This window comes from Anser brachyrhynchus (genome assembly GCF_964034855.1).
Source record: "Anser brachyrhynchus genome assembly, chromosome: 3".
Classification (NCBI taxonomy): Eukaryota; Metazoa; Chordata; class Aves; order Anseriformes; family Anatidae; genus Anser; species Anser brachyrhynchus.
In genome coordinates this window covers 88,959,699-88,983,239 of record NC_137696.1, presented here as the reverse complement: position 1 = coordinate 88,983,239, position 23,541 = coordinate 88,959,699, and the positions used below count along the sequence as shown (strand labels likewise).

Genomic DNA, 23,541 nt, shown 5'->3' with positions numbered 1-23,541 from the left:
TAAATTTCTCTTTCATTAAAATCATGGTTTGAAGGACAATTTCCGATCAACCAGCGGCATCCATATCCCTTTCTGCATTTTTGGGAAATGCCAGACATACTCAGATTCAGACTTTCCATTTTCTTCCCACTACAGACTATAGAATCTAGACTTGAAAAACCCTTAATCCTGTTTTTAACTCTCTTCAGCCTTTAGACAGACACATTAATTAAACTCTATCTTTTCCACTGTACCCAAGCCCCTTAATTTTAGAAGAACCATCAATAAAAACAGCTTGTACTTGTCCTCTCCTCTAACACAGACTATGTCCACTCCAAATAACTGAATAGATTTAAAAGGAGACTACAAATGTCTGCAATTTTTTTTTTTTTCTTCTGCACAATGGGCTGGACAGAACCGTAATTCAGAACTGACTTGACTTTTCAGTACTTCTGAGCAGTGAAAATTAAAAATGACTCATGATTGACTCTAGGGAAAGTAATACCCTACCACAATATTTTCTTGCCAAGTGGAAGGGGGAAAGGGGAGGAAAGAGGAATATTTATGTATTTTCTCATTTGTTGAAGTGCTGGCAGTGCACTATCAGGGAAGGATCTTGCAGCAAGATCTAAGGGGGAATATTCCACTTGTAAAATAGCACTAAATTTGTGAAAGAAGCATAGACAGCAAGAAAAACTCCTGAAAAGGCCTGGAGGTTACCTCAGCTATCGCCTACCAGAACAGCAGGGATAGGAGGAATGGTGAACTCTAAGAAAAACACAGAAGATTTACTCCAGCAATAGTTTTACAAATCTTAATGTCTGGAGTACAGCACGATTGGGCCACAGCATTACCTTTGAGCGCCTGGCCTGGCCTTGCTGCTGTGTGGCACAGGGAAATGAGCCTGCCTTCCTCAGCCAGCCAGGTTAAGTTGATCAGATTCAACACAGCTACACGAGAAGCAGCGTATCTAGAAACCTCCAGCTGCGTCACACTCGGTGTCATTTGCATGTCAGAAATCCTCAAAACTACTAGCAAACACACTGCAGAAAATAGCCTAGGAACGAGACCCCCATATACACACAGGCTACAAAAATAGCTCCTTTCTATACAGACAGGAGCAACCTCTATTCATGGAGCTCAGGAAGTGCCATTATTATTTTGCAGTAACACTATCACTGAAGTGCTGGCTCTACTTCTAACAGCCATAATTCAAGGGCAAGGCAAGAGGAATACGAGCTCTTTAAATTCAGAGACCGCAACCATTTTATAATACATTAACTACACAAAATACAGTGCAAAACCACAATGAATGCCAATTATGACTAACTTATTTAGAAAGTCTTACAGCTGTACACAATGTACATGATTTGTTTGATATGTTTATATCTTTAGTTTGATAAGATTAGAAATTGCAGTTTTCCGCTACAGTCAGCTTTCCTCTGTCCAAGTTTCTATTTTGGTTGGAATACAAATATTAGAAGCAGGTTTGTCTCTGTGTTTTATCAGCAGCTTCCTTTTTCACATTCTTAGAGAGATATTTTGGAGTAATAGGAAACCTGAAAGGCTGGTACCAGTACTTCTGATACTTGGAAGTAAATTGGGGAAATGCAGAAAGCTAACTGTATGTATGTATGTATGTTGAAGAACTGAGCTTGCGTTTGCACCTCTGCTTTTCTGGATTCAGTCTTCTACCATGGATGCCTGTCATTCCTCCAGAAGCATCTGAACTGCCAGCCCAGTAATGCTCATTGACCTATTTAGGACAACTGTGAGAGCTGCCACATTCCTGCATTTAAATATTTGCAGCAAGTTAAGGGAAAAATATTCCAAAGCAAGCATGCAGGAAATAGCTTGAGACAACAGCCCACAGTTTCTTACGCTCCCGAAGTGTGGCAGACAAATGAGCAATAGCTGCTCGAGCAGCTGCACGTTTCTCTCTCACGTGCACTGCTGGGTACTTACATCTATGTATTTGACAGTTGTATGAATAAAGGAACAACATCAGATAGGCATTTGCAAAAAGTGAACTGACAGTCATGATGCAGCTGCATGATGGCGTATAGGACCAGCCAGCTATTTAACTGTGTCTATCCAGTGCAAGAGAAGGTTTGCATGCCCAGCCTCCTTGAAGCCATCCTGGATGAAGCTTGAATCACAGAATCATCTGGGTTGGAAAAGACCTTCGCAATCACCAAGCCCAACCACCAACTTGATCTGCTGAGTCCACGGAACAATCCTGACAGCTGGCTCCAGGGCACGGAGGCTTGCTGCTAGAAACTCCCCACGTAACAAGTTCTTACAACACCACTTGACTTTTCTGCACTGTGGGAAAGTACCATTTAGAAGAATTGAATGCTTTCTACCTAAACAGAAATTTATGGTAAATGCTTTATGTTTAAATGCTAATACACAACTAAACCATCCAAAGCTCCCAAAGCTGGCCGTTTCCAGTACCAAATTTACACTGGCAGTCTGCCCCCTGAGTACGGGACTGCTCTGTTAGCCCAGAACTTGCCATAGCTTTTCTTCTAAAATACCAAATAAACAGAGTGCTGATTTCTCTGTTAAGCACACATTATTAGGTTAAGATTTTTACAGTCAGAAGGAACCCTTTCACCACTAATTTGACTTCTGTATAACACAAGCTGACAGTCTGCCTAGATTTCATTCCTGCTCTGGTTGGATAACACTACCAAACCATGGCTTATCTATTACCCTTGGAAACTAAAATACCACCTCCAAGCCATTGATAAAGATATTAAACATTGCAGAACAGAAAATAAACTCTGAAATACCACAAAACCAAAACTATTTTATTGTTCCTCGCAGAAATATGTTTTAAATAGTGTTTTATGTAGTAACACAGGTCTGGATTGTTTTTTCATTGGTCCTGTTTCTTAAATGGAACAGTATGAATTCAAATATGTTACTGAAGGTAAAAATGAGAGTCGACCAAAAACCCGTAAATTCATTTTAATGCTAGATTAAATCTGGTTATAATAACATGCTAATCAGGAATAGTTATTTTACTCTTATTGCTTGATTAGTCAATCTTTCTAATTTTACTAAAGCTCTATGTCAGGTTACATAACCAGGACCACAACCAGGACCATTTTATTTTAAATAAGAGCCCTAACTGTAATTCCATCTTCCTGAACTTCTCAATTTTTCCCAAGTACAATTAAACAAGACAATACTTCTTCCCCACTCAGCTCAGCTTGCTTTCCAGCAAGCAAGTTCCAGAGTGTTTGTACCACAGCTTTTTGTTTGGTTTTGTTTTTTTTAAAGAACTGCCATTATTTGGACATTCTGATTTAAGGACCCTGACAAATTGTTAAGGCTTTTTTAACATATTCATTCACTGTTAATACAATGGAAAATAAGACTTCTCACCGAGATAGATAAAACTGTCATTTAAAAAATATCTACCACATTTATATTGACAATGAACACTTCTACAAGTACCACCATTAAGGTAAAGTTTCAGGAACTACAGAAAAACTCATTCTTGCACTTCATAATTAGTATGGATAAAGTTCTTTTCTTTAGTGTCTTTTGCTTTTTAACTGTCTGTTAACTCAGTTTTTATTAGTTTCTTTGTGTTTGTTTTTTAACCAACAGGTTTGCCTCAATGCAGTTCATTTCATGAGTTTAATAACAGTTTCAAGTAGCAAACAATCATCATTCGTATTTTAATGTTGAAATGTTTTCCCTTGATTCAAATGGATTATTTCCATCATCCTGAAATCATCCCACTTCTAGAGGTGAGTACATGTTTCAGATAGGTCACCAATGAGTTGCAGTTGCTCATACCTTGATAACCATTCGTTTTCCTTTTGCAAGCTATTTCTTTAACCATTGCAAGGCAATTAACATATACCTCTCTAATGTTTGATGAATGCCCAGAATGCAGAAATCACATCACCTCAGCTCCCCCAGCAACGCTTTCATATCAGTACTAAGACTGCTGCATGAGTACGTTTTACCTGGATTGCAATCCCACCCGAGAAGTACCATCTTCACACCCTACAAATAAATGACTACTGCATAAGACACAACTTTCAGAGAGACTTTCACGGTCTGTTGTAAATAACTAATAGTACTACATATAATGTTTTAAAATGTTTTGGATAAAAATGTCCCAACAGCAATTGTTTGCTTCCAATTTGTCAATGACTTACAAAACTGGCATATTGTTTTTGGCAGTGGTCAACACCACTCCTTTTGGATGCTCAGTCCTACATTGATTGCACAGAGTGATTTACTACTTCAGTCAAGCAAGTCTTTCTACTAGGACAATTTTTACTAGTAAGCAAGTACTTTCGATTTCTCTTGTTTATTATTTGGGCAATTGTATACAAATTTGCTTCTCTTCTTAATCCCTACCTTTGCAAGTAGCATGATAATACCACAGCTAAAATACCTCTGCTAAAACTAACAGTAATAAAGCACTTAATAATTATCAGAAATTAAGTGAGCTGCTGCATAGAGCTCCTGTTTTGTGTCCTGTGCGCAACAAAACAATACAGGATGAGAATTTGTGAAGTTTTTCTTGCAATCTGCTTTAAAGTAAGATTTAATCTTTCTGGAGAATTTGCAGGTTGTGCAAAACAGGATTATAGTTGCCAAAAATACATATTTTGAAACTTATTTTAAAGCACTGAGGCCCCCACAGAAAGGGAGAAGGAACTAATCTAAATGGAAAACATCTGCACATTTCAAAAAACATGTTCAGCATAATTATTATTTATATATGCTCAAGTTATGAGAGTGATTTCTATTGTGTCTCATTATAGAAAATTCTGGCTTGGGCAAGAAAATATAGCATAAAGATACTGTTATTTTTCCAAAAGATTTAGATTTTAAAACAAAGAATTGACAGCAGCTTGAACTAATATAACCAGCTTAGCCAGCAAAACGTGATCACTTTTTGGCCACCTCGGTTCCCTGAAGCGGTGACACAAACACTGACAGTAGGGAGGGAACAGGAGCTGCTGGGGCAGAGGCAGGGTGTAAGAGGGCAGAGATTAGGGGTGCTGGTGCCCCAGTATCACTGACTGTGACTGAAGTAGCCAGGGAACTAGAGCCAAGAGCCAACTGAACAAGGAATAGGAGCAGGCCCATGTGGGCTCTTCAGTCATGAGGCATGCCAACAGAGCCCAGCTTGCTCATAGTCCTCCAGCAGAATTCAGGAGTCTCATTCCCAGTTAAGCCGTTAAGATAAATGCTTAAACATCTGAGCACCCAATCCCAACTGGAAAAACAAACAAACGAACAAAAAAAACAACCGTCTACTCTTTGAAGTGCAATCTAACACAACCCCAAAAGAGCAATAGCGCTGCCTCCAGAGCAGACCCTAACCCAAATGTGATTCAGAGCCTTCATTTCTCACATGCTGTTGACTTCTCCTCAGCCCTGCAAAAACTCAGATGAACATGAATGGTACTGAGTCATAAGCTAATATAGTAATTTCTTGTAACTACTACAGCAGTAAGGGAAACAAACAAACAAACAAACAAAAAAACCTCTTTACCCAGCCTCCCATTCATTCAAGTTAAGTTTAAGGTCTCTTGCAGCAGAATATTTAGAATCTACTTGGGGCTTTTACACCGCTGAGCAGTGGGTGCACATCTGAGCTTGATGTACACTTGGGCAGGAATGAAAAGCATGCCAGCAGAATCAGTTCTTTCCTGCGCTGCTAACCACAGTGCTGGCTGGGCACTAAAACATACTGAGCTGCTGCGATTAAGTAGACTGTACAACTGTGGTGCAATTGCCTAAAGTAACTAGGAAAATAAAACTAATATTCACATTTTAAAGAAAATGTACAGCACTGAAGAGGCTTTCAGGGTAGGGTGTAGCTGCATTACCTGAGCGTTCCCCAGGCTTCCAACCTTAGCTGCTATCGCGCTGGGGGATCCTGGTGTGCTGGCTCTAAGGAGCAGTACGGAGCGTAGAGTGGAGTGGAGACACCACGGCTAGGCTCTGTGACCAGGTAGGGACTCAATTGTTCTTGTGCACACTGAGACCGATAAGCCGCACTTTTTGCCACCCTGAGCCAACGACCTGTCATGTTTTGACAAATGCTGTACTCTAGCGTACTTTTGCTCATTATAATACCAAAACACACCTCCAGCCCAAAAGCTACCCACCTCGAAGGTGCGACCACCCCTCACTGAGCATGCGCTCTGAATCTCTTGGCGCCTGTACCTTTAAACGGAGACAGGAAAACTTTTCACCAACCATAACTAAGATATGCTTGACTAGAGTCACTCAAGCTCCACCTAAAAGATAGAAAATAATATAAATTGGCCTAAGAGAGAGGGGATGTCAGGGAAGATACTATCATTAGGGAAGATACCACCGTCAGGGGAGATACCATCACGAGGGAATACACCATCCTGAGGACCTCCTGACTCCTGGGATCAGTTGACGGGCTGAGCCTCTCTTCCCCCCCCGCACTGGGACGGCTTTGGGTGAGATTTGAACACTTGGCTATACTGTGTGTCTCCACGGAAACTTATAAATCTCTATAGAGTCTTTGTGCCTTTTAATGTGTTAATTTCCAGGCTGCGCACCTGTGCATTTCATGCATGCTAGCTTGCTTTTGCAGACAGTAACTATCACCAGCAATCCAAAGAAGCTGTGTACCTGTTGCTGTAATAAATTGCACTTAACTGCATTGTTCCTAGCCGTGATAGTTCTCATTGAACGCGACCAGAGTAAGGGCGGTTATACGTTACTGGTGAATCCGTGACCGTGGTAGTTCAGTGCTCTGAATCCGACCAGACCCGTACCGGTTAATGCCTTATTGGTGAATCTGTGATTGTGATAGTTCAGTACCCTGAATCCGACCGGACCCGTAACGGTTAATCGGCTACATCCCTTAACGCGACAACAACTAAATTGAAACAGTTCACAATATGGTCCTAAAATAACTATCCAAGTGAAAAAACAAAAGCAATAACAAAAACCATCCTCCTGATAAGGTGAGTATGCCAGAGCACCAACCTCAGCTCACACAATTTGTAATGCATCTTGTAATACTTCAGGTTGGCCACCCTTCCAGACGCCTTGACTGAACTCATTGTTTAGTCACAAGAAGAGTGACATAAAAGTGGAGCTTTTTTCGCTATTTGTAGGTATATATTATATGTTTGATGTATTTCAAGAAAATAATACCCCATGAAAAACGAAAATGATTGTGAAATTCAGGCATTAAAGCAAAATGCAGCATCATAAGTAGCTGATGTAGTTTACTGCCTAGAAACATTCAATAATAAATAACTGGCCCAACTGCTCAGACCAAGAATACAGCCAATGAGACTTGTATATGATTTGATATAGCGATGTGCTACAGTGTTCAGATGCATTTTACAAATAAATCTGTCCACTTTCAGGAGAAGGTTCTTGGGGGATAGAGAGAGAGGGTAGCAGACTGTTCCCCAGTTCAGTAATGCTTTCATGATGCATTGTCTGAACTATCCCCGTGGGGAAGGGGTGGAGGTGTGTGTATAAAGCTGAAGTTGCACACACCCAGCCCAACAATCTAGAAATCCCTGCTACATTCATTGGTATGGAGATGTCTTATTTAGCTTTAATATTCATAAATCTCTGATGCATTTATCATGCACAAAGTTTAATGCTTGCATCATTTATACTGTAACTTCTGCTAAAGCACAATGATATAGCTGATGATATCTGACATCATTCAGAGTCAATAATTCAAATGTTCTTTCAGCAGAAAAGAGAAACATCAGGGGCCAAGTAATTAACTAGTAATCCTGGGAGGCCTGGAAATAACAAAGCCAGTTTTCAGCAACTAGCTGTCTTTAAATCTCTCCACTTCGTACAAATGGGAAGCCAAGTAAAAGAGGGTAAAGTCCACTTACTTGAAGCACTAGGACTTCATTTGGGGAAAATTAATTGGATTATAGAGCTTTCTATAGCTGAAGTCAATGTACAGCTGAAGTACATGGATGTGCACTCCCAACATATACCAGACTATACTTTCAAACTGTTTCCCCAAAATGAATCCACATCTGAAATCACTGCAGAAGAATTCTGCAGCAGAAGTAGAGAAGGAATGCATCACAATTTTAACTCTATCGTCCCCCTCTTAAGATCTAATTTCCCATGCCACTTTCTAATATTTACAATGTACACGGTACGTTTTTACAGACAATATCTTCCTCACCTACTCGAGCCTTACAAAACAATCTACACAGTGCATTAGGATGAGACTTTTTCCATAAGACTTCTTAGGTTCCGCATTATCGAAAACTATCATAACAAGAAAAACCAACTTTTCACAATTCAACTTTTATACAGTTCCCTTAAAACCACTAGCATTACACCTCAGAGAAGGATTTACCTCATTATCTGTTCCCACATCCAACATCACTGGTAGGCACTCATGAGGTTTCACTCCTCCACATGCGGTATAAAGTGCCAGTTTACCAACTGGAATGCCCATGCCGTAGCAGCCGAGGTCTCCAAGACCAAGTATACGTTCTCCATCTGTCACCACAATAGCCTGGAGGAAGAAATAAAAGCACTGTAATAATCACTTCTTTCTCATACGGTACTGTACATGCTAAGTATTCTGTTATCATCTTACTATGCTCTTTTAATTTTCACTTTAAAATGGCAGCAGGTACAAATAAATCAATAGTACAACAAAGGCCATGAATTGCATTATTGTATTTCACTATGCTTTTGTTACACTTTTTTGGACTGTGGCTTCAATGTAAATGGGGCTGTCCTGTAAAACTTTTAGGAATACACAAGAGAGGTATGTAGTATTACATTACAAGGGAACTGGCATTGTTCCCTCTTACATTTTTCTGTCAACAGTATCAAAACAGAATAGTAAAGGAAAGGTAGTTATCCACAAAAAGATGAACCCTGGACTCCTGGGTTTTGTTGTAACTGTTTTCAGGAGAACCAGAGCCAGCAGCTTCTCCTGCTGGCCTTTCACAGGGCTGTCTACAGGGTTCTTAACCTTAGAAAATGTATTTTTTTTCCCTTGAGCAAATAACATACTCTGTGGTATTTATACATATGAGGCAGCATGTGTTTCCATTGATAGAAATACAGGAATTCAGTAAAACCCACAAAGTTGTCTGCACTAACAAGGAAGATTTTTCATAGTAAAGGACAGTAGCATCATACCCTGTATTCATAATGAGCACAAGTCTACAGTTAGAGACAACCTAACTGTAACTTTAAACAGCTTTATACAAGATAAAATTTTAAAAATACATAAAAATCCACTGCTGTAGCTGCAGCCAAATTGTCAAACTCTTACGTTAGCATTTCAATCGCAACGAAGCAGGTAGCACCACAAAAATGTTCTTGTAGCATGAGCAATGAAGTACAACTACTATAGTAAAGATCCTGTGGCCTAGCAGAAGCTGTTAAAAAATTTTACAATGCCTACTGCCAACAATGACATCTATCGTAAATACAATGCATGATTCTTCTTTTCTAATTTGGTGGAATTTTGGATGTTACAAAGTTAGTTATATACACACATATTTCAAAATTCCATATATTTTCCGGTTACAAATGGATTATTTTATTTTTTTTAGAAAGAATTGTGGATATCCCTGTGTACAACTTCTAAATCTTGATTAAATGAAATTGGCTAAATCACAAATCATAGTCTGGAAGAAATCAAAGAATGCAGTAAAGGATCTCTTTCTGAGCGTGACCTGCAAATTTCAAACTACTTTTATGAAGACAGTGGTGCCACCCCTCTGAAATCAGATCAGCCAGGGAGCTGGGAGGGAGAGCTCCATGTTCATAACCCTCTTGTCCAAAATTTTCAATACCGCCAGTGACTTCTTGATACCAAAAGAGGAAAGGGATTGTAATCTCATCAAAATAAAACATTCAGACAGGACTGCCCAGAATCACACTATGCAAACAAGAAGCTAAATGCATAGATCTGATAATCACAATCCTTATTTACAGCAATGATTATTTCTCAGCCCTGAATGTTATGAGTGCTTGTCTGGTTTACATGAGTCAGCAACCAGACATTCAGCTTCAAGCTCAGTATGGGAAGCATCTGACAATGTAGTAATTCCCTTGTCATATTCTGTGACAAGCAATTTTAGCTGAAAATTTAGTAGTTTTGCTGGATTAACCCAAACATGGGAACAGATTGCCCAGAGAGGCCGTGGAGTCTCCACCACTGGAGATCTTCAAAACCAAACTGGACATAGCCCTGAGAAATCATCTCCAGGTGTCCCTGCTTGAGCAGGGGTGTTGGATCGGATGATCTCAAAAGGTCCCTACCAACCTCAACCATTCTGTGATTCTGTGAAATGCAGAAAAAGAATTCAGATTTTTTTTTTAAATGCATAACTTTCAATGTAATTGGCCAATTAATCAATAATACAATAAAGGATGCCAATAGGTAAACAAGTAAGGATGGAAAAGCTTCAAACTATAGCTGTAACATCATTGTTTCTATTTATTTAAAAAAAAAAGCAAGCTGAGAAACAATTGAAATCTAACTGATAATACGCTATCTAATCTGAATATTTCACTAGAAAAAGATAATCAAAATATCTTAACCAAGCCAACCCAGGTGCAAAATGGTGTCAGCTTTATCAAACAAACTAAACTAAAATTACCTTGATGACATTTTCTGGCCAGGACTTCAGCATTGTAGCGATGTGTCCCCGGTCATGGATAGTAATAAAAAGTCCTCTGCAAAGAAATTAATACTTTTCATATAAACAAGCAATTAAATATTTCAATGTAAATAATTTAAATAATAAAATAACTCTATGCAAATACATTTCCAACATACATGGATTCAGTTCAGTAAGTGCTCAGTTTTGTAGGAACGAGTGAATTAAATATCTGCATTTAGTAGAAGTCAGAGAAAATGTAACTGAGACAAAATGTGACTGCTCAAAGATTCATAACCTGCAGGAATTATTTCTGCAAATTGCTAAGTTTGATTTTAGAGCTCCCCAAGTACTAGATATGTTCAGATGTATTCATGAATTACCCCAGACCACAAAACACATTCATCTTAAAACAGTGATCACTAATGCTTATTCAGTCCTAACATTTATAGGTAAGAATAGGTCCCAGTTGTAATCTATGAATGAAAACTGAAATGTCATATATTATTGTTACATAAAATACCTCAGGAGCATTCACTGATGTACTTCAACAACAGTCTGCCTATTTCATTAGATTCTCCTCATTGACATAAACAAAAGTGGGAAATAATCTAATGAAAATCTCTTTGTTTTGAAAGTACAAAGTACTCCCTATAGTGCTGAGCATACTGAATTTTTACTTTGAAGAGTGTTTCTAAATTGCCCTTTAGTTCCACTAATACCTAAGAGCTTAAAGCAAACGGGCAGAAAAAAAGATGTAATTCCAATTTCATTTTCTATTATAGAAAAAAATCAACATAGTATCTTATCCTACCCTTCAGCCCTTTAGTCTTCAACTACTTTACTTGACATGCAGATATACAGCCAAATCCACTTAGACTTAATTTAATTCCCTTTCTTATCTACATTTCTCATGTGAGATAGCAAAAAAAATTCCCCACTGAAGTCAATCTCTTCAAAAACCATGGAGAAAGCAACAATGAAGAAGTAAATGCCAAGGATGCCTTCTTTTAAATAAATTTTGCAATAATAAGCATAAGGAGTTGTCTTCTAACATTTTTCTACAGCATTTCATCTGCCTATTTCAAGATGAAAATTATAAAGTAAAAATTAGAGAAAAGTGCTAAAAAAAGAATTTAAATCTAAGTCTAGTATAATATCTCCATTCATCTTGGCATATTCGTAATATTGGGTACATGCCCACGTGGGTCTAAATAAAACTAGTAACTGAGGGAAACACTGGTCAGATAGGACTGTAAGTATTGCAAGTCAAGCAAAAAAATTTCCTGCAGTGTTTAAAAGTATAGTCAAGAAACCAAAAGTCAGAAGTTACAAAATATATTAATTAATAAATATACCTAATGTCATGTGTTTATATAGTTAATACATATTGGGTTATTTATACAGTATTGAACTACTATTGTGCAATATATATTTATATATTTTTATTTAATTTCATATTTAACTGTCTTCACCTCCTTGATATACAATTTATAAAATATACAATCAAACTCGTTTATTCTTTGGAACAAAAGACAGTGTAAGATACACTGCAATTAACCTTCTTAATCTTAATTATACAGAAACGACAACCGTACACAGCTAACTAAGCAGGACAAAAATTGTGGTGTTCTTCAAGAAAAATACATATGCACTGCATAAAGGAGTATGCACTGTATGAACAGCCATTTGTGGTTAAATACTTCATAGCATCATAGAATATCCCAAGTCAGAAGGGACCCACGAGGATCATAATTTTGTCTGCTTAGCTTTCATTTTATGCATTTTCCCCTAGAACTGGGAATTGTCTGTCCCTGGCACCCCTATTTCCTTCCCCCTGCCCCAGGCTCAGCCCGAACGCAGCAGGCTGGCCGATGTCAGTCACCATTTCTTAGCAGTAATGCCAGCCAGCAGATCAATTGCCCCAGCTCAGTGTAAGCTAGGGTCTGCAGGGGTGGAAGGGTTAATATTTAAAGCACTTTTAAGAAGCTATAGTGTTTACAGTACACAAGCATTTCTATTTGCAACTCAGGTACCTGAAACAGAGAGCGCTAACTGAAATGCTGTAAAGAAGCAATGCAAAATAAATGCCGATGCTTCCTCCCCGATGTGCTGTGTAATAAGACGTTTTACAAAATGCTGTGTAAACTGGTTATATGAAGCATCAAACAGAGTTTATCAAAATTGCTAGCCTCAGAGACAGCCAATCTGGAGACACAAGCATGCTAAAGAAATAGAAGAGCGCGGGAGGAAAGCTACCCGAAACATCACCCTTCTGCTTCTCCCCGCCCTCCGATTTACACGGACCTCATAGCCCAGTGCTAAATGAAGCGAGATTTTGGATGGATTTTCTAAAGCGCCCGAGTCCAGCCCAGTGTGGTTAAATGACCTCTTTCTTGCAAAGCAGGGAGAAAGGTCTCCACGGAGTAAATTCCACAGCGGAGGAAAATAAATGCAGGACGGCGGCTCCAGGAGGAACTTTGTCAGGACATTTGTAAGGATCTTTGAATAAGTATTCAGAGCCTGTTTCAGAAATCTGTCCAGGCAGGATCACATTCAAACAACAATGAAAAATACGGGGAAAGTGTAAACAGAGTCATGTCAAAAGCATTTTGCTCCCCTCCTTCCCCCTTTCCCTCCATTCTTCTCTACGTTAGTAACACGTTTCTGGACACATTGTCCTGACAGAGAAGATGCTGCTGATTTTAAGGGCACAGTTCCCTTATTCTGTAAGAATATGGAGAGAGATAGGAATCTCTTCTTCCTCTATCTGGATCTGTTGCCCTCATCCTTCATTTCTTCAGTTAAAGCACTTTTCTCCTTTAAGGTTTCCTCTGCAAGAAGCTATGCTGCCAGGTTGCAGCGCTGCCCACCACGAGAGCATTCAGCCGCTGAACTTGCTGGCAACGCCACCTGAAACCACTGAAAGGCAGTGCCACGTATTTTTTCTTTTCCATGAGGCCTTGCTATGGCCAGAAACAGCACCAGCTGCACACAGTTATTATAAGGGGGCTAGGGTGACGCGAACTGTTGAGGCAGCCAGCCAGCAGACACGATAGTTATTTTTTGGCTGTCACAGCACAGCCATGCGAGGAATCAGGAAAAGAGAGTGGTAGCAATTTTAAGCCACAAAACACTGTAGGCTGGAAGCTACACGGTTTAAATGGGATTAATTCATTGATAAGCTCTATGTATTTCAGTGCAGAAATAAGACAGTATTGTCCCTATGTGTATGACGTTAATAAACATAAGTTTTGTCCGTGGGTTTGACTCGGTACTTCAGGATGGGCTGCTTCTGCAGATGAACAAGTAATGTGGCACAACGTAGATCTACACACAACATGTCTCGGAAAAGGTGTTCAAACATGCTACATGTTCAACAAGTTGCACACAGGCACCAAGACCCACCTTTACTTCTTCTGGCCCCAGTTAGACTTCAGTTCAGCACTGGTTCCTGCCACTCTAGCCAAAGGGATCACCTCTACTGATGCCCATTTCGAATACCCAGAAAATACATGAAGCTACAGTCCAGGAAAAGTTATTCAAAGAAGTAACTGTGCCTCCTTTCTTGTCACAACAGTAAGCCCACAGCCCAAAAGAACGATGCCAGGACTTTGGGATCCACTCACAAAAGGGTGGATTTTGGGGAGGCTCACTGAGTTCACCATACTGTAGTATATTATGTGGAGGTCATTCTGCATCATCTAATTTGACTTTGTTTTATTTTACTAGAACTCTGATCTATTAGAACAAAGTAAACAGAATTAAATAGACTATTTTTTGTTATGCTTCAAGGAAATAATGTTCCACCAGCAATGTATTTGTCTATTTTCTATTAAAGCATAGTTCAGGAAAATGTGTCACAGTAATAAAACAATCCTTTCTTCCCTCTGCTTATAATAACAGGAGGTATTCTAACATGTCTCAGAAAATGCCGATTTTTTTAATGAAAAAAGTTCAAACTTTTCTCACAACCCTTCATGTTCAAAACTGTTATTTGAATTATGAACTGTATATAGAATTATTATAGAGGTGGCTTCACTTTCCCATGCTGCCTAAATCAACAAGCTTAATCATAATAATAATAATAAAAATAATAAAGTCTCAGGGAGCAGCTTCAGTTTCTTTCTGAGCCTGCACTTTCCCAAACTCCCGCACTTTGCAAGAATGAGGCAAGCTACTTCCCCAGTTCCTCTGTTAAAATTCCTTTACATAAACATTGTACTAGAAACTAAGACTACCTAAATCCCCATAAAAGAATAGTTTACACTTTTTTTCACCCTGAGATAATAATATTTCCCACTGTAACTGTTCAGTATGGTCTCCTGTCATCAGATAAAACGTTCTCAAACTTTTAATTACGTCTTAGCTTTCTAGGGTCCTTCTCGTAGCGATGCTCCTCCCAAGACCTCTGTGGCCTAGTAAATACTACTGATGGGCTGATTAAAGAAATGAAGCTGTTCACAGATTTTTATTTTTTTCAACCTTTCCCTCTGTATAGGAGTGAACTTCATTACTTTACAGTGCATGAGTATTTCTTCCAATAAATAAAGTAGTTGCCACTGAAATTTCAGCTGCTACTGAGCTTCATCCTGAATTCATCAATATAAAGAAACCCAGGCTTTAAATTGTCTAGACACTGCATATGCAAACCATATTTAAACATCAACGTTTGTAGGAAGCAAAACAAAGACTACATCCAAAACAACATAAAAAATGGGAATAGCAGCATTAAGAGAACAGCACATACTCTTAACACTCCTGAAAACTTGGACTTGTATAGTAGTTCATAAAACAGGTTAAGTAGTAACAGTATGTGAAAGACAATGGAGAATAAGATATTAACCTGGGAAAGACATAACAGCTTGTAAATAATACATGTGTTTTAATGTTTGGCATATGGATAAACAATCCTAAATTATTGTTTATAAATCGTTATTTTGTGAAGAAGCTGGCTTCAAGTATTCTGGAAGACAGAAGATAACATCTGCCAACTCCAATTAGCTGAACTTAGAAGAGTAACAGAAGCATCATTATAAACTGTACAGAGACTCAAAAGCCTTATTTGTGTAGGAGTGTAGGGAGATAACTAAAGAAAAATATATCACTGTAAGTGCTTATGTCAAGGGGTCTGACTGTTCACTCTAGCTACAGAAGCAGATCAGAATTTAGTCTCATTTCAAGACTCCCTTTGGACAACACTGCCTCATGGCACTATTTAATAGTGCTGCTGGCAGCCTGCATAGCACTCTTTCAAGGGCCCAGATCCATCAAAGCTATTTATCAATCCCTGTTAGTATGTGGACTGCTTTAAACAGTTACTTCAGTTAAAAATAACATCTACATAGCAGAGATTAAAGTTCAAGGCACTTAAAGAACATTACAGTCTGCAATACAAATAAAGCCTGAAAAGCATAAAAGCGTAAAAAAACACCCAAAAGACAGTAGCTCTAAGTCTGTCATTTGAAAATATGACCACAGGGGAACAAGGTTTCAGAAAAGTTTGGAGGAAGAGAAGGCACAAAACTGTAGAGACACAGATGCCGTGGGATTTTTCAGTATAGACATTAAAACAATATTTAAATATAAATAATTATGATGGTAATAATAATAAAGTCAAGTGGGTTAAGTAGCTACTTGGTGGAAAAAATGTCACAACCCAGCTGGACTGAAATTTGTGAATGCATTTTCAAATACAGTCAAGGCTGCCAAGAGAGCTGACTTCAGGTCTCAGCTCACCCCCTTTTCCAGCCCATGTGGGACTAGGGAAGAGGGGAACCACAGGCTGCTCTTCAATAACTTGCAACGCAGCAAGCCACAGCATCCATCCACAGCAAGCCACCCCTCATCCATCTGTGGGGAGGAGATTGATGACACAAGCATTGCCCCAACCACCCTTGTGCATCTGAAAAAGGCTCCAGAGCCTGCACATAGAGTATATTTTAAATATATATAACAACAGAGTGGGTGAAAGGAAAAAAAGGCAGCAAACTGCCTACAGCAATATAGCCTGAAGGCAAATGAGAAAATTAAAAGAAAAAAAAGTTGCAACATGGGATGCTGTTTTACCACTTTTCCACAAGTCTGAAGTCTTCCAGTCCTTTGAGAGCCTGACTCTTGCTACCAAAGTAGGTAATCTCTACATTACTACTTCAAGTGTACGATGACTTTTATAAAAGGTACCCATTTTGCTTGAAACATACTGTTTTCACTTTTTCAGAATGCCATTGGAGTAAACTCTAGCTCCATAACTGTGCAAAGTCAGGCCTTTGTACAATGAAAAGCAACACGATGAACTAATTCCTCAACTGCTCTCACTCAATGCAAAAGAACATTTGATTGTTAAAACAATTAGAATAAAATATTACAAGCCTTACACAGCAAAAATTTAAAAACAAGACTCTTATGTGGTACCTAGAGCAAGTACACCTTGTCTCTTTGCTATGTAATCCACAATTGTGTATTTAATTCTGGAAACCATAATGTGCACCTCAGGCTATTTCAGATGAAAATTAAGATTGTGTCACAGTAACAAAAAAAAAAAAAAAAAAAAAAAAAAACCTTCATAGATTTTGTTACTGCAGGTGTTTTAATAATTTTTTTTCAATTATATAAAATAAACTTTATTTGCTTATCTAGATAAAACTGTTTTTTTAATTAGTGTCTCACCTCTTTTACCTACAAAATCAACAGCACAGCACCTCATGGTCTAAGTATTCCATGAGATGGAATGTAATGATGTACAAATAGAATGAATGGAATGACTGTAATGATGCTTCCTTTTCACATAACAACAGAGTAGATACAATTATCTCTCCTTAATATTCATTTCTTAAAATACAAATTTGCTCATTTAGATTTATTCCAAAAATCTCATGTGTCAAGAAAACGAGTTTATATGTATTCTTGCTGAACCACAGAAGCATAATGGCAATTAAATGGGATGTGTCTGTTTGAAAACGAGAAGGCAGACTTTGAGAAATATCATGTTTTAAGAGCCAGAGCTGTTTTGCTCCAGAAGCTACTTAAGTTCTTCTGACAGTTGCTCAATAAATAACGTAATTACTTACACCCTAATAGATACAAATAGAACTATTTGAAGATTGTGAATGAGAATGGTTTACCAGAGCCAGACACATTCATTTTTAAGACAAAAAAATAACCCACTGTTCTGCTTCAATAGCTATCCTGTTTATTTTATGCTGATATTAACTGTGTAAAGAACCCTCAGCACAGCATCCGCCATGTATTTACCAGGAATTTTGTAAAGTTAATGATGTTTTCAAAAAAACTTTTAAATGTTATTTAAACTGTGAAGTACTCAAACAAGTGAGATCACTGTCCTTCTACGTACTTCAACAATTTCTACTGTCCCAGCTCATTGGAACATGGAAAATTTCCAGTCTTTAGACAATAGCATCCTTTAGGCCAGTTTTCATTGACCTTTAAATCACCATCATTTGCTCTCAATAACCATTAAAAAGGACAAAAGTGAAGACTTGTTAAAAAGGCTTCTATTATGACATATCCTACTCAACTTCCACTTTAATGAAGAAGTCACCTCTGAAAACAGACACTATCTCCCATTTGTAAAGCTGACCTCAGCAGCTAAAAAGGAACCAAGGCCACTGCTAAGTTCATGTCCCAGTGATACAACAGCTCTCCATGAAAGGAGCTGTAGTGCTAAGAGGCAAAAGTCAGAAAGGAAGGCAGGCTAATGTAGAAAGCACGTGGGTTAAACTTGTACGAGACTGTCAGTGAGCTGCCAGGCACAGAACAGAGCTGGTTCATCCATGCTTGAGCTGCCGGCATATTACGTTTGGTGACATCTCCAAGACCCACATCCATAGCGCACAGCGATGACAGAACTGCAGCATCACCGAGGTTGGAAGGGACTTCTGGAGATCTTCCAGTCCAAGCCCCCTTCCCAAGCACAGTCAGCTAGAGCAGCTGTTTTGCCTTAGCTTCCTCTAAGGCAAAAATTTGTTACAGGCCATGATTTTTCCCCAGTTTTAGCAACTCTCAGCAGTAAAAAGAAAACATCCATTCAAGCAGAGTTTGCTGCTCCTAAGACTTTTTGGGTTGTGCTCCACTGCAACATACACAGAAACCTATTCCTGCCTTCAGTGGAAATTGTATCAGAAGATAGCTATAGAAAATAGGCCTCCTGCATTTTAGTGCAAAAATCAGACACTAGGAAAGTAAAGATTTCAATTTACTACTTGCACATTTAAAATAAGCTCAAACTCATTAATTTTAGGACAAAGCCAAACAAGCCTTCACATCACTCTCACTCTGACTGAGAGAAGTAACACCAAAAAAGAAGAATATATTTGTAAGAAAAAACACTTTATTCAAAGGGCACTGCATGCAATCATAGTTATTTCTGAAACAAAGACATGGTAACGAAGTTATTGGAGCTATATTTAAAACCTGACAAAGCAGAAATTTTCTTCCTTATAAACTTTTAATGTTGAATAGAATTGAATATAGGTATAGCATGAATATTGTGTCTTAAAATCACTAAAATTGTAAGAGCTTAAAAATAACACGAATTGAAAAGCAAACATTTATTCAGCCTCAGTTATTTACAAGACTATTCTCCTATCATTCACAGAAATGACATTCAAATAATTTTCTGCTTAAATTTTATTTTTAATATTTGACTAATACCAGTTACAGACTTCTGATTCGAACTGGAAAAAAAAAAAAAGATGGACTTGCATTTATTGCCTGCTAGAGCATACAACTTCTTCCGTGGGATCTTGCAGTGAATCCATAATTTCTTACAGAATCATCAGAGGGAGGAGATTAAATCTTATTAATGCAAAATAATCCATGTGATTGGATTCTTATACATCCTCACTGTTTTCAACATTCCTCAAAGTTATTTGCTGCAGTGGTTAATATGGCTTACTGACACAGGCCTCAGCTCACCACTACACTAGGTAAGGACAAGCGCAGCCCAAAGGGACCCACAGGAAAGGTAACTCCCCAGAGAGAGCAGCAGCAGGAGGCACCAAAGCATACCTGACCTGGTGTTCAGCAACCATCTCATACTGAAATCAATTATTTTCAACAAATTAATTCACCAAGCCAACCAAGCTGCCTGAAGTGCAGCTCTATTCGCAGGATCAGATGCCAGGAACACAGTGGAAAGGTCGCAGCAAAGTCATTATATGTCCACCTCCTTTTCTACCCCTGTTGAGTTTGGGGCCTCCACCACATCCTCATGTAAGACCCTGGGCTCAGCCTTCCTGGACAGGACCACTGCTGAATGGCCTGGAAACCTATGAAGTACTGCAAAATGGGGTTTTCAGGAGAGAAGGGAGTTCTGGATGTTAGTTCACTCAGCTTACCGCTCCTGGAAAGTGCAGCATGCACACCAGCACATGTGCATCCATTTTGAGCGGTGTGAGGCCGTACGCATCCTCACACCTGCTCCCTGCTTACACTTTCATTTAGCTGTTCACCTACTTGTACGTTGTCCATATCTTGGCCTCAGGAAAATAAGGATATATCTACAAAAACTATATAAAGACATTCTTGCTTCCGAAATACAGTTGATATAAAGACAATGCTTTTGCAACTGTTGCTCCACATTTCACATACTGCATAAACAGAAACCAGAAATTCCTCAGTGGCAAGGCCTTTCAGTCAGCAGTCTAGATTTTTACCTCTGACTTTGAGAGACGGTAAAATATTTGGTTTCTGCAAAGGCTAAAGCATAGTTTGAAATCCCAGAACACTGCTCTATTCCACTTCTGCATGAAAACAGACTCTGTTCTGCACTCACGACCAAGGAGCCAGGCTTCGACAGCCACTGGGAAATACAAGAAGCCTTCACAGGGGATGAGGAATTTCAGGGCACCAAGTCAGTGCTTTACAGTAACACAGAGTTTCTCTCCTGACAAGTGATCCTATCACAGAACTGACTTCTCAGATTAGTCATTTGTTTTCCCACATGAAAACGAATGATTACTGTTTATAAATTGACACACACAATATATAAATTATTGTCTGGTGACAATGTGACTAGTTTTGTATGAAAGTTAAATTCCAATTTATTCTCGCCATAAGAAGTTAGTCATTAATCATTTTTGTTGGTATTTGGTTCATTTCCTTTCTGTTGGTATTTTATTGAGTGTTTGGGATCACTCAATAACCAGATAACATCATTTAAAAATTTTCTTACGAAACTTACAAACCGAAGTAGCTTTAACAATGTTTTATTTAGGCTACTGACTGCCTATACATACCAAAAATAACCTTCTAAAAATCACAACTGTGGCTGTCTACACTCCAAAACAAACAAGAGTGTTTGACTTTTATTGAAACACTCATCTTTAAAAAGGGTATAGCAACTGAGATCTCCTAGGTTAGACTCTTAGTTAAAATCTGAATAATTTTTAAACATAGATCTTAATCTAAAATATTTTAGAATTCAATAGAATGTTACAACAACAGGTCAGAATAAAGATCAGTTTAGTTTAACTCCAAAAAAGTGCTCTGGAAAGTAGGCCCTTGGCATACAAAGGGTTCAGTTGTACATCTATCAAACAGTTTTACATCCAGTTTTTATTGTTTTCTTTTAGTCTTTCAATTTTAGGTGATTTGCTGAAATCATTGCACTGATAGCATAGCTACAATAATTTCCGTCGTTTTATGTCCATATTTTCCACTATCAAAAATATAAACTTTAAAAACAGTAAAATGAAAACAACCTGACCAGAACTGGTTCTGGTCTTATTTCCTATTAAATTTACAACATGCATGAATGTATAAGTCAGACAAAAATTTTATGACTGTGTCCAACAACAGCTTTTAACATGGGAAAAAAATTATTGAAAGTCTACAGGCCAGGCCATACACTCAAACATCTTTCAAAGACAGACTTTTGTAAAACCCTGAATGCAATGTACCAACCATACATCACATAACCAAGGTTACAGCCATCCGCAAGAAGAATTTCATTTCAAGCCCAGCACAGTGTGTGCTGTCGTATTTCCACTTTCTGTGTTATGTGTCAAACTGAAAATAGGGATAGGTACATTGCCAGGAGCAAACAGAGATAGGGCAGAATTGATTTTTTGTTTTTATGTATTCTATTTACTTGGGAAAAACAAATTCCCACATGCCCATATCCTAGTTATCTGTGAATAAACCATTAATCAAATAAAGAGAAAGGAAACAGTGTTCTGTGTTGTCATTTTCAGAAGCAAACATCTCCATGTCACATTTAAGGAACTCGTTCCGGATGGCTGAGGAAAACAGTCAAAGACATATTCTTTCCTGGACTGGCAGCATGAACAACTTGCCACTTGACATACAGGGCAACAAATCCATTAATTCATATGTGCTTAAGTTAAACCTAAAAAACAACTCCAGGAGAAAAGAAAAAAATAATAATACCCTCTCACATAAGAATGCTGCCAGAAAACGGTGAACTTCTGGAGGTGGAAACATGTTGCTGTGGCTCTACAAGCTACATTACAGCTTCATCTTGGCAACAGTAAGCCAGTCCCTTGGATGGCACACATTGCCACCAGAAAGCCCAACATAATGGTTAACTGTCTTATTCTAGAGTACACCTACAAAACTCCTTTTTTCTTTTTTTTCCTTGAGACCAAACAGAAATTAAAGTCAAACATAGCTGTTTTGGGAATAGAGGCAAAAATAAGAACTGGATTTTGACCATCCTTATGTCAAAGGCATAGGTTCTAATTCAACATAAACCAAAGCTGCTTCTTTTTTTTTTTCTTTTTTTTTTTTAATGACTTCCCTATCAATGTCTACTTCTGGTTAGAAATACTTATTTCAGATCAGTTTCAGTCAGCACTTGCTTTTCTTACAAGAACTACTTGCTTTGTTTGGTTTATATGTATTTTTAGTTTTGTTTACTTGATCAGTGCTCCCAACAGTCTCATACACCTACAGCTGCTTCCTAAAATATATATATATATATATATATTAATTTTCCTGCAGGTAATTTAATATCTTAATACTCATTAGCAAAATAAGGTCATAATATGAAGCAGAACTCACTTGCAATGCCGTCACTTAACTCTGAGACCAGTGGTTGGGAGGACAGAAACCTCACCCAGCTTCCTCCACTCAACTGCAGATCGCAGTACATTAATGCCACTTCTGCTATACATTTTGTGAAGTTATTATTACCTGGACTTTTAATGTTTATTTTAAGCTTATGTATAATGCACACTGGGGGCACTTTTTTATTGAAGAGCACACATAAGAAAACAGTTGTATAAAGCTGTAGAACTTTGCCAAAAAGAATGGAAACGCCATGCAAGAAATTAAAGGATTTCTTTCTACCTCAAAACTTTCATCTCCTGCCTTTTCCAGAAGCTCCTTAACAGCACAGGCATATGGCTGTCTCAAAAACTGTGTGCAAAAATCTTAAGAACTGATAACCATCTGGCCATAAATACAGAGAAACACAAGATATTTTAAAACACACAGTAGTTCCATTATTGTGCTCTTGAAGGCTCACAATCTTCATGAATTCTCTTCACTTTAAAGAATCCATTTCAAGACCCGACTATTTAGAAAGCTTCTGGACAGAGACAGAAAACTATGATTTTAGAATATCCAAGCTATGGCAAAGTTTCGCTGGGGTTTTTACTTTCTCTTTTTGACTTCACCAAATACAGGATTTCTTTTTTAAAGCTACTGTATCTTGTATTAGAAATGCAACAATGGGACGATGCTGGACTGCTGAGTAATGAGAGCATTTTGAACAGAGAGGCTGCTGAGTAGGTAAGCAGGGGATTTGGGTGGTGCCGAAGGACGTGCAACAAATGTACAGAAAACGAGAGCTGGAGAAAATCCAGTGTAAGCATATCCTGAAGGAAAACATCCTCTGGACAAGGGATGGGATATATTCAGAATGAGC

General features: G+C 38.3%; 1 protein-coding gene across 1 annotated transcript in view; it reads right to left on the bottom strand.

The window, feature by feature from the left end:
- Positions 1-23,541, bottom strand: part of ME1 (malic enzyme 1) — a 180,988-nt gene that overhangs the window by 92,716 nt on the left and 64,731 nt on the right. Inside the window, exons 4-5 of the mRNA XM_080585663.1 lie at positions 10,629-10,704; positions 8,357-8,518 (exon numbers count right to left, since the gene is read on the bottom strand). Coding sequence (XP_080441789.1) covers positions 8,357-8,518; positions 10,629-10,704 — 238 coding nt within the window. The remainder of the gene's footprint in view (positions 1-8,356; positions 8,519-10,628; positions 10,705-23,541) is intronic.